Source organism: Oncorhynchus keta, chromosome 20, assembly GCF_023373465.1.
Source record: "Oncorhynchus keta strain PuntledgeMale-10-30-2019 chromosome 20, Oket_V2, whole genome shotgun sequence".
Lineage (NCBI taxonomy): Eukaryota > Metazoa > Chordata > Actinopteri > Salmoniformes > Salmonidae > Oncorhynchus > Oncorhynchus keta.
The window spans coordinates 45,161,802-45,179,988 of record NC_068440.1 but is presented as its reverse complement, the minus strand read 5'-3'; the positions used below and the strand labels follow the sequence as shown (position 1 = coordinate 45,179,988).

Here is an 18,187-nt window from a genome sequence, read left to right as displayed (position 1 = left end):
CCTCCAGGACCAGAGTACCAGGTACTGTGGCGTGGCAGCGTGAGTCGTGGGTTCAACCTCCAGGACCAGAGTACCAGGTACTGTGGCGTGGCAGCGTGAGTCGTGGGTTCAACATCCAGGACCAGAGTACCACTACTGTGGCGTGGCAGTGGGAGTCGTGGGTTCAACCTCCAGGACCAGAGTACCAGGTACTGGGATGTGGCAGCGTGAGTCGTGGGTTCAACCTCCAGGACCAGAGTACCAGGTACTGTGGCGTGGCAGCGTGAGTCGTGGGTTCAACCTCCAGGACCAGAGTACCAGGTACTGGGATGTGGCAGCGTGAGTCGCGGGTTCAACCTCCAGGACCAGAGTACCAGGTACTGTGGCGTGGCAGCGTGAGTCGTGGGTTCAACATCCAGGACCAGAGTACCAGGTACTGTGGCGTGGCAGCGTGAGTCGCGGGTTCAACATCCAGGACCAGAGTACCAGGTACTGTGGCGTGGCAGCGTGAGTCGTGGGTTCAACCTCCAGGACCAGAGTACCAGGTACTGTGGCGTGGCAGCGTGAGTCGTGGGTTCAACCTCCAGGACCAGAGTACCAGGTACTGTGGCGTGGCAGCGTGAGTCGTGGGTTCAACCTCCAGGACCAGAGTACCAGGTACTGTGGCGTGGCAGCGTGAGTCGTGGGTTCAACCTCCAGGACCAGAGTACCAGGTACTGTAGCGTGGCAGCGTGAGTCGTGGGTTCAACCTCCAGGACCAGAGTACCAGGTACTGTGGCGTGGCAGTGGGAGTCGTGGGTTCAACCTCCAGGACCAGAGTACCAGGTACTGTGGCGTGGCAGCGTGAGTCGTGGGTTCAACCTCCAGGACCAGAGTACCAGGTACTGTGGCGTGGCAGCGTGAGTCGTGGGTTCAACATCCAGGATCAGAGTACCAGGTACTGTGGCGTGGCAGCGTGAGTCGTGGGTTCAACCTCCAGGACCAGAGTACCAGGTACTGGGATGTGGCAGCGTGAGTCGCGGGTTCAACCTCCAGGACCAGAGTACCAGGTACTGTGGCGTGGCAGCGTGAGTCGTGGGTTCAACATCCAGGACCAGAGTACCAGGTACTGTAGCGTGGCAGCGTGAGTCGCGGGTTCAACATCCAGGACCAGAGTACCAGGTACTGTGGCGTGGCAGCGTGAGTCGTGGGTTCAACCTCCAGGACCAGAGTACCAGGTACTGTGGCGTGGCAGCGTGAGTCGTGGGTTCAACCTCCAGGACCAGAGTACCAGGTACTGTGGCGTGGCAGCGTGAGTCGTGGGTTCAACCTCCAGGACCAGAGTACCAGGTACTGTGGCGTGGCAGCGTGAGTCGTGGGTTCAACCTCCAGGACCAGAGTACCAGGTACTGTAGCGTGGCAGCGTGAGTCGTGGGTTCAACCTCCAGGACCAGAGTACCAGGTACTGTGGCGTGGCAGCGTGAGTCGTGGGTTCAACCTCCAGGACCAGAGTACCAGGTACTGTGGCGTGGCAGTGGGAGTCGTGGGTTCAACCTCCAGGACCAGAGTACCAGGTACTGTGGCGTGGCAGCGTGAGTCGTGGGTTCAACCTCCAGGACCAGAGTACCAGGTACTGTGGCGTGGCAGTGGGAGTCGTATGGAAGTTTTTCTTGCCCAGTGTCAAGTTAGCTCACTTACGTCATGTAGAATGTGCATTTTGCTAATCGCACCCTGAAACGGTTATTTCTCAGACCTTGTGAAAGCAAAACATATTATGTCAAATTCTCACCGACAATTTAGAAAACCTCAAACCAGGGTAACTAATTTCACACGTGAAAACACCCTAATCCATCACCCATGGATTATCTCTCAGTCTCTGATCCCCTGGTGCGTTTTAAAAGGTCATGAGAATCTAGCATCATTCCATAGATGGATGGATGGGCTTATTTGTCCGGTACACTTCCTGTTCTGACGTTCCATTTACGATTCATCACTGGGAGGTTCTCTGGATTCCATCTGTAGCAGCCCGAGAAAAACCAGGTCGGGGAAGAGTGAGGGATGCATGAATAATTGGATAATGAACGGGATGAGGGGTGTGTGTGCGTGTGTGTAACGACTAAAGAAATATGTGCCAGCGTGTGAAAGTGCACGTGGAAGGAGCATGTTTTAGACCAACACTATGTCACCAGGACATATACAGGATACTACCCTCCACAACACTATGTCACCAGGACATATACAGGATACTACCCTCCACTACACTATGTCACCAGGACATATACAGGATACTACCCTCCACAACATAACCTTCACTATGTCACCAGGAAATATACAGGATACTACCCTCCACAACATATGTCACAGGACATATCACTATGTCACACTATGTCACCATATACAGGATACTACCCTACAACACTATGTCACAACATAACCTTACAACACTATGTCAGGACATATACAGGACATATGTCACCAGGATACTACCCTCCACAACACTATGTCACCAGGACATATACAGGATACTACCCTCTACAACATAACCATCACTATGTCACCAGGAAATATACAGGATACTACCCTCCACAACACTATGTCACCAGGACATATACAGGATACTACCCTCCACAACACTATGTCACCAGGACATATACAGGATACTACCCTCCACAACACTATGTCACCAGGACATATACAGGATACTACCCTCTACAACATAACCTTCACTATGTCACCAGGACATATACAGGATACTACCCTCTACAACATAACCTTCACTATGTCACCAGGACATATACAGGATACTACCTTCACTATGTCACCAGGACATATACAGGATACTACCCTCTACAACACTATGTCATACTACAGGACCCTCCACTATGTCACCAGGACATATACAGGATGCTACCCTCTACAACATAACCTTCACTATGTCACCAGGACATATACAGGATACTACCCTCTACAACATAACCTTCACTACAAATCAAAACTCCAAACATACTATCTCATTTTAGACACAATGACCTGGAAGGATTCTACTACTACCAAAGATTCTTATTACCAAGTACTATACAGCAAATGCTCTGGCAAACCAACGACCAGCTAAAGAAGAACAACAGAAACCTGGAGCTGAGTGAGTCATGTTTCATCAGAAGCTACTTTTTAAATCCAATAAGTAAATAAATTACAATGATATATTATACTTTATAAAGGCTGAAGTCAGGCTTCCAAGCTTAATAGGACAAAATAGATCTGGCCGCAACTTCAATTACCACTGAGCCCAACAATGGCAGGAAAGTTTCAGTCTCTGCCACCCAAAACGCAGAGGCTTTTGATGCCCCCTCCCTCTGTGCAGATGTCATTAAAATACATAATAAATACCCCCTGGATGTAAAAAAAAATGAGAAGGCACAGAAAGAGTTTAAAAAGAAGCTCCTTGTGGAAATTCAAAATACTCTTTCTGTTGACTTCTAATAAATGGGAATGTAAGCAACTTAATCTTCCACACAGACCATCCCCTGGCATGGCGCAGTATTAACTCCACCCCTTTGTTAAGAGGGTGTCGGGGTGTTACCGACGGGGGGAAACTCAGGATGTTAGACAACAAGGACTCTGAGTCAGCCAATGGGAACGTGTATAAGTCTGGAACGGTTTTGGAACAGGGCAACATCAAACTGTTCAAATCATATCAAATTGTATAATAAAACAAGTGTAGACTACCGTGAAATGATGACTTACAAGCCCTTAACCAACAGTGCAGTTCAAGAAGACGGAAGTATTTACCAAGTAGGCTAAAATAAAAAGTAATAATAAAAAGTAACACAACAAGAATAACAATAACGAGGCTATATTACAGGGGGCAATTTTTATGAACTGTTCAGCAGTCTTACGGCTTGGGGGTAGAAGCTGTTGAGGAGCTTTTGATCCTAGACTTGGAGCTCCGGTAGCACTTGCCGTTTGGTAGCGGAGAAAAGTCTGAATATTTATGGGCTTTCCTCTGACATCGCCTGGTATAGAGGTCCTGGATGGCAGGGAGCTTGGCCCCAGGGATGTACTGGCCATACCAGGCAGTGATGCAACCAGTCAGTATGCTCTCGATGGTGCAGCTGTAGAACTTTGAGGATCTGAGGACCCATGCCAAATCTTTTCAGTCTCCTGAGGGGGAAAAGGTTTTGTCGTGCCCTCTTCACGACTGTCTTGGTATGTTTGGACCATGATAGTTTGTTGGTGATGTGAACACCAAGGAACTTGAAATTCTCGACCCGCTCCATTGCAGCCTCGTCGATGTTAATGAGGGCCTGTTTGGCCCGCCTTTTCCTGTAGTCCACAATCAGCTCCTTTGTCTTGCTCACATTGAGGGAGAAGTTGTTGTCCTGGCACCACACTACCATGTCTCTGGCCTCCTCCCTGTAGGCCATCTCATCGTTGTCGTTGATCAGGCCTACCACTGTTGTGTCATCAGCAAACTTAATGATGGTGTTGGAGCCATGTTTGGCCACGCAGTAGTGGGTGAACAGGGAATACAGGAGGGGACTAAGTACACACCCCTGTGGGTCCCCAGTGTTAAGGATCAACGTGGCAGACGTGTTGTTGCCTACTCTTACCACCTGGGGGCGGCCCGTCGGGAAGTCCAGGATCCAGTTGCAGTGTTTAGTCCCAGAGTCCTTAGCTTAGTGATGAGCTTCGCGGGCACTATGCTTCGTGGGCACTAATCTTAATCCTGTATTGATGCTTTGCTTGTTTGATGGTTCGTCTGAGGGCATAGCGGGATTTCTTTTAAGTGTACGGAATAGTCTCCCGCTCCTTGAAAGAGGCAGCTCTAGCCTTTCGCTCGATGCGGATGTTGCCTGTTATCCATGGCTTCTGGTTGGGATATGTACGTATAGTCACTTATTGATGAAGCCGATGACTGAGGTGCTGTATTCCTCAATGCCATGGAATGAATCCCGGAACATGTGCTATCAAAACAGTCCTGGAGCTCAGCATCTCACTCCACATTGAGCGAGTCACTGGCACTTCCTGCTTTAGTTTTTGCTTGTAAGCAGGAATCAGGAGGATATAATTGTGGTCAGATTTGCCAAAATCGAGGGCGAGGGAGAGCTGTGTCTCTGTGTGTGGAGTAAAGGTAGCTTTTCTCCCCCTGATTTGGTTTGGTTTGGTTATGTGTTAAAACTGATTTCATTTTGTGTTAAAGTCCCCGGCCACTGGGAGCATCTGGGTGAGCATTTTCTTCTTTGCTTATGGTCTTGTAGAGTTGGTTGAGAGCGGTCTTAGTACCAGCTTTGCTTTTTGGATATCCTTCTCATCGGAATCGTTAAAGGAAAACGTTTCTTCCAGTCCACGGTGAGTTTTCCCTTTTCTGATGTCCAGAAGTTATTTTCAGTGCTTAATGGGGAAATGCACCTGGGAGGAGATATTAGATGGAGCAGGCCCTGGACACAGCCGGGGGAGACCGTCCTAAGGAGGAGATAGAGGCAGCGAAAGCGGAACGGCGATACTACGGGGAGAAATAGAGGAGAATAGAGGAACAGCGAAGATATGAAGGTGCACGGCTAGCACGGAAGCCCGAGAGGCAGCCCCAATATTTTTTGGGGGGGCGGCACACGTGGAGATTGTGTGTGCCTCAGCAGTCCAGTACGCCCTGTTCCTCCTCCCCACAATCTCCCTGAGGTGCGTGTCCCCAGCCCGGTACCACCAGTGTCGGCACCACGCACCAGGCCTACAGTCCGTAACCTCAAACGACGGGCCCCAGTCCGGAACCTCCAACGACGGGCCCCAGTCCGGAACCTCCAACGACGGGCCCCAGTCCAGAACATCCGCCGTTGATTCACGCAGCGAGGGTCCCCAGCCCGGGGCCTTCGTCAAGGATCCGCAGTCCAGAGCCTCTGACGATGATTCAAGAGCGGATTCAGGGTAAAGAAAGGGGGGCGGCGTCCAGAACCAGAGCCGCCACCGAGCTTAGATGCCCACCCAGACCCTCCCATATAGGTTTAGGTTTGCGGCCGGGAGTCCGGGGGGGGGGGGCTGACCTTAGTTATCCAGGTTTTCTTTATTATTTTGGTCATTAGACTCATTAGGTTCTTCTTCATTATTGTGGTCAGGGTGTGACGAGTTTGGTATGTGTGTTTTTTTGCCTTGTCTAGGTCTTTTTGTAATTCTATGGGGTTTTGGTCTAGGTATATGTAGGTCTATGGTGGCGACGAACGTGACATGTGATGTTGATGGTATCTGACATGAAATGATAAAATATACAGATCACAAATATACAAATGGCTAAACTCTTTAACATCATCCTCAGCTCTTGCATCTTCCCCAATATTTGGAACCAAGGACGCAGAAAAGTCCTCTGTGTACAACGTAGAACACCAAATAATGCATGCAGTGCAGAATTAGGCCTATTCCCGCTAATGATCAAAATCCAGAAAATAGACATTAATTTCTACAACCACCTAAAAGGAAGCGATTCCCAAACCTTCCATAACAAAGCCATCACCTACAGAGAGATTAACCTGGAGAAGAGTTCACTAAGCAAGCTGGTCCTGGGGCTCTGTTCACAAACACACCCCCCAGAGTCCCAGGACAGCATCAAAACCAAATCATGAGACAACAAAAAGACAATTTCTTGACACATTAGAAAGAATTTACAAAAACACAGAGAAAACTAAAATGATATGTTGCCATAAACAGAGAGTACACAGCGGCAGAATACCTGACCACTGTGACTGACCCAAACTTAAGGAAATCTTGGACTATGTACAGACTCAGGGAGCATAGCCTTGCTATTGAGAAAGGCCACCATAGGCAGACATGGCTCTCAAGGGAAGACAGGCTATGTGCTCACTGCCCACAAAATGAGGTGGAAACTGAGCTGCACTTCCTAACCTCCTGTCCAATGTATGACCATATTAGAGAGACATATTTCCCTCAGATTACAAAGACCCACAAAGAATTCAAAATAATATACAATTGTGATAAACTCCCATATCTACTGGGTGAAATCGCAGTGTGACATCACAGCAGTAAGATGTGTGACCTGTTGCCACGAGAAAAGGGCAACCAGTGAAGAACAAACACCATTGTAAATACAACCCATATTCATGTTGATTTATTTTCCCTTTTTTTAATTGAACTTTTTGAACATAATATGACATTTGAAATGTATTTATTATTTTGGAACGTTTGTGAGTGGAGTGTTTACTGTTCATTTGAATTGTTTATTTCACTTTTGTTTATTATCTATTACAGTTGCTTTAGCAATGTAAACATATGTTTCCCAAGCCAATAAGGCCCCTTAAATTGATATTGAATTGAGAGAGAGAGAAGATACTTTGTTCTGTCTGGGTTCTGTCTGGGTTCTGACTGGGTTCTGTCTGGGTTCTGACCAGGTTCTGTCTGGGTTCTGACTGCGTTCTGTCTGGGTTCTGACTGCGTTCTGTCTGGGTTCTGACTGGGTTCTGTCTGGGTTCTGACTGTGTTCTGACTGGGTTCTGACTGCGTTCTGACTGCGTTCTGTCTGGGTTCTGACTGCGTTCTGTCTGGGTTCTGACTGGGTTCTGTCTGGGTTCTGACTGCGTTCTGTCTGGGTTCTGACTGGGTTCTGACTGGGTTCTGACTGCGTTCTGTCCAGTGTGTAAAGTATTTTTGGGTATCTGTACTTTACTTTACTATTTATGTTTTTTGTAATTTTACTTTTATTCCACTACATTCCTAAAGAAAATACTGTACTCCTTACATTCCCTAACACCCAAAAGTACTTGTTACATTTTGAATGCTTAGCAGGACAGGACAATGGTCTAATTCACAGACTTATCAAGAGAACATCCCTGCTCGTCCCTAATGCCTCTGATCTGGCGGACTCATTAAACACAGATGCTTTGTTTGTAAATTGTGTCTGAGTGTTGAAATGTGCCCCTGGCTATCCGCAAATTTAAAAACAAGAAAATTGTGTCATCTGGTTTAATTAACATAAGCCATTTTAAATTATTTATACTTTTACTTTTGATACGTAAGTACATTTAAAACCAAATACTTTTAGACTTTTACTCAAGTAGTATTTTACTGGGTGACTTTCACTTTCACTTGAGTCATTTTATTTTAAGGTATCTTTACTTTTTCTCAAGTATGACAATTTGGTATTTTTTCTACCACTGGTTCTGTCTGTGTTCTGTCTGTGTTCTGGCTGGGTTGTGATTGGGTCCTGACTGGGTTCTGGCTGCATTCTGTCTGGGTTCTGACTGGGATCTGTCTGGGTTCTGTGTGGGTTCTGACTGGGATCTGTCTAGGTTCTGCCTGGGATCATTTAAAACCAAATACTTTTAGACTTTTAAGACTGCTTTCTGTCTGTGTTCTATTTGTGTTCTGTCTGGGATCTGACTGGGAACTGATTATGTTCTGACTGGGTTCTGACTGGGATCTGACTAGTTATTGTTCTGACTGGGATCTGACTAGTTATTGTCTGGGTTCTGACTGGAATCTGACTGGGATCTGACTGGGTTTTGTCTGGGTTCTGACTGGGTTTTGTCTGGGTTCTGACTGGGTTTTGTCTGGGTTCTGACTGGGTTCTGTCTGGGTCATCCAGTTCCTTGTATAGAGCATTGAGCACTCTAAATAGTTTGAGACAGCACTTAAAAAACTCTCTAGGTTAGGTGAGACGGTAGCGTCCCACCTGGCCAACATCCAGTGAAATTGAAACATACTAAATTCAAATATTTGACATTCTTGAAAATACATGTGTTATACATCAAAATAATGATAATAATTATTATTAAAATACTAGCCATTGAAAATAGTGGTTAACTGATTTTTTTGTTTTGGTGGGTGGTTTGTCCTCAAGGTTTCGCCTGCCATATCAGTTCTGTTATACTCAAAGGCATTATTATAACAGTTTTGGAGACTTCAGAGTGTTTTCTATCCAAATATACCAACATATGCATATCCTAGCTTCTGGGCCTGAGTAACAGGCAGTTTACTTCGGGCAGGCTTTTCATCTGAATGTCAAAATTCTGCACCCTACCCTAGAGAAGTTAACATTACAAACAGGTGTTGTTTATTCTATCACCCAACAGGGCCGATCATAGGTACACCATGTTAGCCAACCTAACTATACTCAACAATGTTAGCCAACCCTTCTCTACTCTACCATGTTAGCCAACCTAACTATACTCTACCACGTTAGCAAACCCTTCTCTACTCTACCATGTTAGCCAACCTAACTATACTCAACCATGTTAGCCAACCCTTCTCTACTCTACAACGTTAGCCAACCCTTCTCTACTCTACCATGATAGCCAACCTAACTATACTCTACCACCTTAGCAAACCCTTCTCTACTCTACCATGTCAGCCAACCTAACTATACTCTACCATGATAGCCAACCTAACACTACTCTACCATGTCAGCCAGCCCTTATCTAATCTACCATGATAGCCAACCTAACAATACTCTACCATGTTAGCCAACCTAACACTACTCTACCATGTTAGCCAACCTAACACTACTCTACCATGATAGCCAACCTAACAATACTCTACCATGTTAGCCAACCTAACACTACTCTACCATGTTAGCCAAGCTAACACTACTCTACCATGTTAGCCAAGCTAACACTACTCTACCATGTTAGCCAAGCTAACACTACTCTACCATGTTAGCCAAGCTAACACTACTCTACCATGTTAGCCAACCTTTCTCTACTCTACCATGTTAGCCACGTTAGCCAGCCCTTCTCTACTCTACCACGTTAGCCAACCCTTCTCTACTCTAACATGTTAGCCAACCTAACTAGACTCTACCATGTTAGCCAACCTAACTATACTCTACCATGTTAGCCTATAAAACTCTACTCTACCATGTTAGCCAACCTAAAAATAATCTACCATGTTAGCCAAATGAACTATACACTACAATGTTAGCCATCCCTTCTCTACTCTACCATGATAGCCAACCTAACTATACTCTACCATGTTAGCAAACCTAACTCTACTCTACCATGTTAGCCAACCTAACAATACTCTACCATGTTAGCCAACCTATCACTTCTCTACCATGTTAGCCAACCTAGCACTACTTTACCATGTTAGCTAACCTAACTATACTCTACCATGTTAGCCAACCTAACAATACTCTACCATGTTAGCCAATCAAACTCTATTCTACCATGTTAGCCAACCTATCACTTCTCTACCATGTAAACCAATCAAACTATAGTCTACCATGTTAGCCAAACTAACTCTATTCCACCATGTCAGCCAACCTACTCTAACCTACACATCATGGGGTTACATGGTTTCTTTACATGATATTGCATCACACAGGCACACTTGACATTATAATCTGATATTATAATCTGATATTATAACATTATATTATAATCTGATATGATAATCTGATATTTTAACATGATATTATAATATCATATGATTATCTGATGTTATAACATTATATTATAATCAATTATGATAATATTATATTATAATATCATATGATTATCTGATAATATAATCTGATATTATAATCTGATATTATAACATGATATTATAATCTGATATTATAATCTGTGCTATGTGATTGCAAAATAGATGGCAATCTAGGTCTAGGACAATAAAGGTGAAATGTTGAAAGTTTCCCTGGAAAGCCAACATTTATTTTATCCAACTATTTTACCTGTCAATCTGTGTCTCTTCCCTTCAGAGATTGACCAGGGCAGCTGTGGCGACCCAGGGATACCGGCCTACGGCAAGCGGGAGGGGACAGGTTTCCGCCACGGGGACAGGCTGCACTTTGAGTGTCTCCCTGCGTTTGAGTTGGTGGGAAAGAAGAACATCAGCTGCCAGAAGAACAACCAGTGGTCAGCCAAGAAACCCAGCTGTGTCTGTAAGCAGTGATATGTCTCCAATACAACACATCCTCTTTGCTAACCCAGCTGTGTCTGTAAGCAGTGATATATCTCCTATACAACACATCATCTTTGCTAACCTAACTCACAGTTGATTTAGCGATGGCATGCAATTAGCATCAAGTATCCAACCCCAAATCCTTGCTACGCTCACAACTCTCTGCTCTTTTATTGTCGCGCTAAAAGTGTTTATTTGGGTTTGTCTGTTGCCTGTGATTAGATGCTACTGTTTAGAGATGCTACTGTTTTTTGTATTCCACATTATCTTATCAATAATGGAAACCTTATCTCTCTCGCCCTTCTATTTGTATTTATTAGTTTTAATTAGTTAATAAGCCCTCCTATTGTATCCAAATCCACAGCCTCTGCTCGGTAAAGCAGGGGGATAATGTGGCTGCTCGCACACAGTCACGCTGTGCCTCACAACGCACACACACGAGCACAGTCGCGCTGTGCCTCACAACGCACGCACACGAGCACAGTCACGCTGTGCCTCACAACGCACGCACACGAGCACAGTCACACTGTGCCCCACAACGCGCACGCACACGAGCACAGTCACACTGTGCCCCACAACGCACGCACAGGAGCACAGTCAATGTGCTGACTGTTAGCTGCGTGTTCCCGTTAGATTTGTCCTTCCCTACTCTACCATCCTCATACAAGTGAATGACACCACCACCAATATGATATATGGTATCCTCATTAGTTTGTTCAGGAACAACAAGATAAAGATGCATAGTTTACCTCATATTCAATAAAGAAGAAGAAAAGAAAGAAAAGAGATCTGAATTGAACAGACAGTCAGCCCCTTCAGTGAAACATGCCGGGCAACAAACTCTCATTTTAACTCTTCAAACACAGACGTTTAATAGAACAGGACGGGACAAACTGGGAAGTGTTGGAGTAACAGGACTCAATGGTTAAAACACTCTTTATTTAAACAATCATTATTTCACCTTTATTTAATAATAATAATAATAATATTAACCAGGTAAGCTAGTTGAGAACAAGTTCTCATTTACAACTGCGACCTGGCCAAGATAAAGCAAAGCAGTGCGACACAAACAACAACACAGAGATGCACATGGAATAAACAAACATACAGTCAATAACACAATAGAAAATAAAGTCTATATACAGTGTGTGCAAATGAGGTAGGATAAAGGAGGTAATAAATATGCATAGTGGTGACATAATAAAATACATAGGACCTGGTGGCAAAGTAATTACAATTAAACACTGGAATGGTAGATGAGCAGAAGTAGAGATACTGGGGTGCAGAAGAGCAGAAAGAAAGAAATACAGTATGGGGATGAAGTAGTTGGGTGTACTATTTACAGATGGGCTATGAACAGGTGCAGTGATCTGTGAGCTGCTCTGACAGCTGATGCTTAAAGTTAGTGAAGGAGATATGAGTCTCCAGCTTCAGTGATTTATGCGATTTGTTCCAGTCATTGGCAGCAGAGAACTGGAAGGAAAGGTGACCAAAGGAGGAATTGGCTTTGGGGGTGACCAGAGAGATATACCTACTGGAGCGCGTGCTACGAGTGGGTGATGTTATCGTGACCAGTGAGATATACCTGCTGGAGCGCGTGCTACGGGTGGGTGATGTTATCGTGACCAGTGAGATATACCTGCTGGAGCGCGTGCTACGGGTGGGTGATGTTATCGTGACCAGGGAGATATACCTGCTGGAGCGCGTGCTACGGGTGGGTGATGTTATCGTGACCAGTGAGATATACCTGCTGGAGCGCGTGCTACGGGTGGGTGATGTTATCGTGACCAGGGAGATATACCTGCTGGAGCGCGTGCTACGGGTGGGTGATGTTATCGTGACCAGTGAGATATACCTGCTGGAGCGTGTGCTACGGGTGGGTGATGCGCAGGGAGTGCTGGAGCGCGTGGGTGGGTGATGTTATCGTGACCAGTGAGATATACCTGCTGGAGCGCGTGCTACGGGTGGGTGATGTTATCGTGACCAGGGAGATATACCTGCTGGAGCGCGTGCTACGGGTGGGTGATGTTATCGTGACCAGTGAGATATACCTGCTGGAGCGATTGCTACGGGTGGGTGATGTTATCGTGACCAGGGAGATATACCTGCTGGAGCGCGTGCTACGGGTGGGTGATATTATCATGACCAGTGAGATATACCTGCTGGAGCGCGTGCTACGGGTGGGTGATGTTATCGTGACCAGTGAGATATACCTGCTGGAGCGCGTGCTACGGGTGGGTGATGTTATCGTGACCAGTGAGATATACCTGCTGTGATGTTATCGCGACCAGTGAGTGCTGGACGGGTGGGTGATGTTATCGTGACCAGTGAGATATACCTGCTGGAGCGCGGGTGGGTGTGTTATCTGACCAGGGAGGTGGGTGATGTTATCGTGACCAGTGAGATATACCTGCTGGAGCGCGTGCTACGGGTGGGTGATGTTATCGTGACCAGTGAGATATACCTGCTGGAGCGAGTGCTACGGGTGGGTGATGTTATCGTGACCAGGGAGATATACCTGCTGGAGCGCGTGCTATGGGTGGGTGATGTTATCGTGACCAGGGAGATATACCTGCTGGAGCGCGTGCTACGGGTGGGTGATGTTATCGTGACCAGTGAGATATACCTGCTGGAGCGCGTGCTACGGGTGGGTGATGTTATCGTGACCAGGGAGATATACCTGCTGGAGCGCGTGCTACGGGTGGGTGATGTTATCGTGACCAGAGATAATGAGGGGCTTTACCAAACAAAGACTTTTAGATGACCTGGAGATGACCTGGAGCCAGTGGGTTTGGCGATGAATATGTCGTGAAGGCCAGCCAACAAGAGCATACAGGCTGCAGTGGTGGGTAGTATATGGGGCTTTGGTGACAAAACAGATGGCACTGTGATAGACTGCATCCGATTTGCTGAGTAGAGTGTTGGAGGCTATTTTGTAAATGACATCGCCGAAGTCGAGGATCAGTAGGATAGTCAGTTTTATGAGGGTATGTTTGGCAGCATGAGTGAAGGATGCTTTGTTTGCGATATTGGAAGCCAGTTCTAGTTTTAACTTTGGATTGGAGATGTTTAATATGAGCCAGGCATCTAGGTATTTGTAGTTGTCCACATATTCTAAATCAAAACCATCCAGAGTAGTGATGCTGGTCGGGCAGGCAGGTGCGGGCAGCGATCGGTTGAAGAGCATGCATTTAGTTTTACTAGCATTTAAGAGCAGTTGGAGGCCACGGAAGGAGTGTTGTATGCATTGAAGCTCGTCTGGAGGTTAGTTCAAACTTCTAACAGGACAACTTCCTGTTAACCCTCACACTTCCTGTTAACCCTCACACTTCCTGTTAACCCTCACACTTCCTGTTAAGACTCACACTTCCTGTTAACCCTCACACTTCCTGTTAAGACTCACAATTCCTGTTAACACTCACACTTCCTGTTAACCCTCACACTTCCTGTTAACACGCACACTTCCTGTTAACCCTCACACTTCCTGTTAACACTCACACTTCCTGTTAACACTCACACTTCCTGTTAACACTCACACTTCCTGTTAACCCTCACACTTCCTGTTAACACTCACACTTCCTGTTAACACTCACACTTACTGTTAAGACTCACACTTCCTGTTAAGACTCACACTTCCTGTTAAAACTCACACTTCCTGTTAACCCTCACACTTCCTGTCTTTACTGGACTATGTGGTTTATTTCTTTATTATCTTTTCATTTGATCCTGAATCTCTTTATTTACAGTAGCAATGCAGCCGAGTAGAAATCTCTTTGGTTAACAGATGGAATCATTGGTTTTAGTTTCAGCTAACAAAAATCACGTCATTGTCATCATTACCTGTGGAAATAGTGTCAAGTCTAGTTTTATTTAGAGTATTTAAAGATAAAATGCTTATAAAATACTCCATAATTCCACATTATGTGTTACAGCCTGAATTCAACATGGATTAAATATATATATTTTTTATTCTCACCCATCTACACACAATACCCCATAGTGACAAAGTGAAACAGATTTTATTGAAAAAAGAAATACAGATACAGAAAGACCTAATTTACAACCAAAGTCACATGTTTGAATCACCTTTGGCAGCTGATTACAGCTGTGAGCCTTTCTGAGTAAGTCTCTAAGAGCTGTGAGTCTTTCTGGGTAAGTCTCTAAGAGCTGTGAGTCTTTCTGGGTAAGTCTCTAAGAGCTGTGAGTCTTTCTGGGTAAGTCTCTAAGAGCTGTGAGTCTTTCTGGGTAAGTCTCTAAGAGCTTTGAGTCTTTCTGGGTCAGTCTCTAAGAGCTTTGAGTCTTTCTGGGTAAGTCTCTAAGAGCTTTGAGTCTTTCTGGGTAAGTCTCCAAGAGCTGTGAGTCTTTCTGGTTAAGTCTCTAAGAGCTTTGAGTCTTTCTGGGTAAGTCTCTAAGAGCTGTGAGTCTTTCTGGGCAAGTCTCCAAGAGCTGTGAGTCTTTCTGGGTAAGTCTCTAAGAGCGTTGAGTCTTTCTGGGCAAGTCTCTAAGAGCTTTGAGTCTTTCTGGGTAAGTCTCTAAGAGCTTTGAGTCTTTCTGGGTAAGTCTCTAAGAGCTTTACACACCTGGACTATACAATATTTACAAATTATAATATTTTAATGTTTCAAGCTCTCAAGTTGGTTGTTGATCATTGCTAGACTGCCATTTTCAAGGTTGCCATAGATTTTCAAGCGAATAGAAGTCGAAACTGTAACAAGGAATATTCAATGTCGTTTTGGTAAGCTGAAAGGTGAAGGTTTTTGCTTGCGCTCGGCTCTATTCCATTTCTTTTTTTAATCGGGAAAAACTCCCAAGTCCTTGCCAAATACAGTCATACCCATAACATGATGCAGCCACTACCATGCTTGAAAATATGAAGAGTGGTAGTCAGTGATATATTTTGTTGGATTTTCCCCAAACGTAATGATTCGTATTCAGTATGTTCGTAGTGACTGGGTGCATTGATACACCATCCAAAGTGTACAGTGGCTCGTGAAAGTATTCACCCCCCTTGGGCATTTTTCCTATTTTGTTGCCTTACAACCTGGAATTAAAATAGATTTTTTGGGGGGGGGTTGTATCATTTGATTTATAAAACATGCCTTCCACTTTGAAGATGAAGAAATAAGACAAAGAAAAACAGAAAACTTGAGCATGCATAACTATTCAAACCCCCCCTAAGTCAATACTTTGTAGAGCAACCTTTGCAGTAATTACAGCTATAAGTCTCTTGGGGTATGTCTCTATAAGCTTAGCACATCTAGCCACTGGGGTTTTTGCCCATTCTTCATGGCAAAACTGCTCCAGCCCCTTCACGATGGATGGGTTCCGCTGGTGTATTCTCAATTGGATTGAGGTCTGGGCTCAAGACATGTACATGTTTCCCCTTAAACCACTCGAGTGTTGCTTTAGCAGTATGCTTAGGGTCATTGTCCTGCTGGAAGGTGAACCTCTGTCCTAGTCTCAAATCTCTGTAAGACTGAAACAGGTTTCCCGCAAGAATTTCCTTGTATTTAGCCCCATCCATCATTCCTTCAATTGTGACCGGTTTTCCAGTCCCTGCTGATGAAAAACATCTCTACAGCATAATGTTGCCACCACCATGCTTCACTGTGATGATATTCTCGCGGTGATGAGAGGTGTTTGGTTTGCGCCAGACATAGTATTTTCCTTGATGGCCAAAAAGCTTCATCTTAGTCTCATCTGACCAGAGTGCCTTCTGGTGACATGTTTGCTTATTTTGTTCTTTAAGCAATGCATTTTTTTCTGTCCAGTCTTCTGTAAATCCCAGCTCTGTGGAGGGTACGGCTTAAAGTGGTCCTATGGACAGATGCTCCAATCTCTGCTGTGGAGCTTTGCAGCTCCTCCAGGGTTATCTATGGTCTCTTTGTTGCCTCTCTGATTAATGCCCTCCTTGCCTGGTCTGTGAGTTTTAGTGGGCGGCCCTCTCTTGGTAGATTTGTTGTGGTGCCATATTCTTTCCATTTTTTAAATAATGCATTTACTGATTTAATGACGCTCTGTGGGATGTTCAAAGTTTCTGATATTTTTTATAACTCAACCCTGATCTATACTTCTCCACAACTTTGTCCCTGACCTGTTTGGAGAGCTCCTTTGGTCTGCATGGTGCCTCTTGCTTAGTGGTGTTGCAGACTCTGGGGCCTTTCAGAACAGGTGTATATATACTGAGATCATGTGACAGATCATGTGACACTTAGATTGCACGCAGGTGGACTTTATTTAGCTAATTATGTGACTTCTGAAGGTAATTGGTTGCACCAGATCTTATTTAGGGGCTTCATAGCAAAGAGGTGAATACATACTCATTTTTTTCATTCCACTTCACCAATTTGGACTGTCATTAGTATTTTCACCTCAAAGGGATATTCAATGTCTGCTTTTTTTTACCCATCTACCAATAGGTGTCCTTCTTTGTCTGCTTTTTGTTACCCATCTACCAATAGGTGTCCTTCTTTGTCTGCTTTTTGTTACCCATCTACCAATAGGTGTCCTTCTTTGTCTGCTTTTTGTTACCCATCTACCAATAGGTGTCCTTCTTGGTCTGCTTTTTTACCCATCTACCAATAGGTGTCCTTCTTTGTCTGCTTTTTTTACCCATCTACCAATAGGTGTCCTTCTTTGTCTGCTTTTTTACCCATCTACCAATAGGTGTCCTTCTTTGTCTGCTTTTTGTTACCCATCTACCAATAGGTGTCCTTCTTTGTCTGCTTTTTGTTACCCATCTACCAATAGGTGTCCTTCTTTGTCTGCTTTTTGTTACCCATCTACCAATAGGTGTCCTTCTTTGTCTGCTTTTGTTACCCATCTACCAATAGGTGTCCTTCTTTGTCTGCTTTTGTTACCCATCTACCAATAGGTGTCCTTCTTGGTCTGCTTTTTTTACCCATCTACCAATAGGTGTCCTTCTTTGTCTGCTTTTTTTACCCATCTACCAATAGGTGTCCTTCTTTGTCTGCTTTTTGTTACCCATCTACCAATAGGTGTCCTTCTTTGTCTGCTTTTTGTTACCCATCTACCAATAGGCTTTTTTTACCCATCTACCAATAGGTGTCCTTCTTTGTCTGCTTTTTGTTACCCATCTACCAATAGGTGTCCTTCTTTGTCTGCTTTTTGTTACCCATCTACCAATAGGTGTCCTTCTTTGTCTGCTTTTTGTTACCCATCTACCAATAGGTGTCCTTCTTTGTCTGCTTTTTTACCCATCTACCAATAGGTGTCCTTCTTTGTCTGCTTTTTGTTACCCATCTACCAATAGGTGTCCTTCTTTGTCTGCTTGTTTTACCCATCTACCAATAGGTGTCCTTCTTTGTCT

General features: G+C 44.9%; 1 protein-coding gene and 1 long non-coding RNA gene across 3 annotated transcripts in view; one reads left to right on the top strand and one right to left on the bottom strand.

Annotated features, from left to right (window-relative positions):
• LOC118381542 (CUB and sushi domain-containing protein 2-like) overlaps positions 1-18,187 on the top strand; it is a 1,147,246-nt gene that overhangs the window by 645,731 nt on the left and 483,328 nt on the right. The window contains 1 exon segment of the mRNA XM_052473074.1: positions 10,655-10,837. Coding sequence (XP_052329034.1) covers positions 10,655-10,837 — 183 coding nt within the window.
• Positions 12,530-13,471, bottom strand: LOC127910065 (uncharacterized). 2 transcript variants are annotated; one of them, XR_008073844.1, is made up of 4 exons: positions 13,430-13,471; positions 13,268-13,321; positions 13,017-13,124; positions 12,530-12,604 (listed from the first exon to the last, which is right to left on the bottom strand). It is a non-coding gene; the product is annotated as an uncharacterized LOC127910065 (long non-coding RNA). The 2 variants fall into 2 exon arrangements; XR_008073845.1 differs by lacking the exon at positions 13,430-13,471 and having other exon boundaries at positions 13,268-13,347.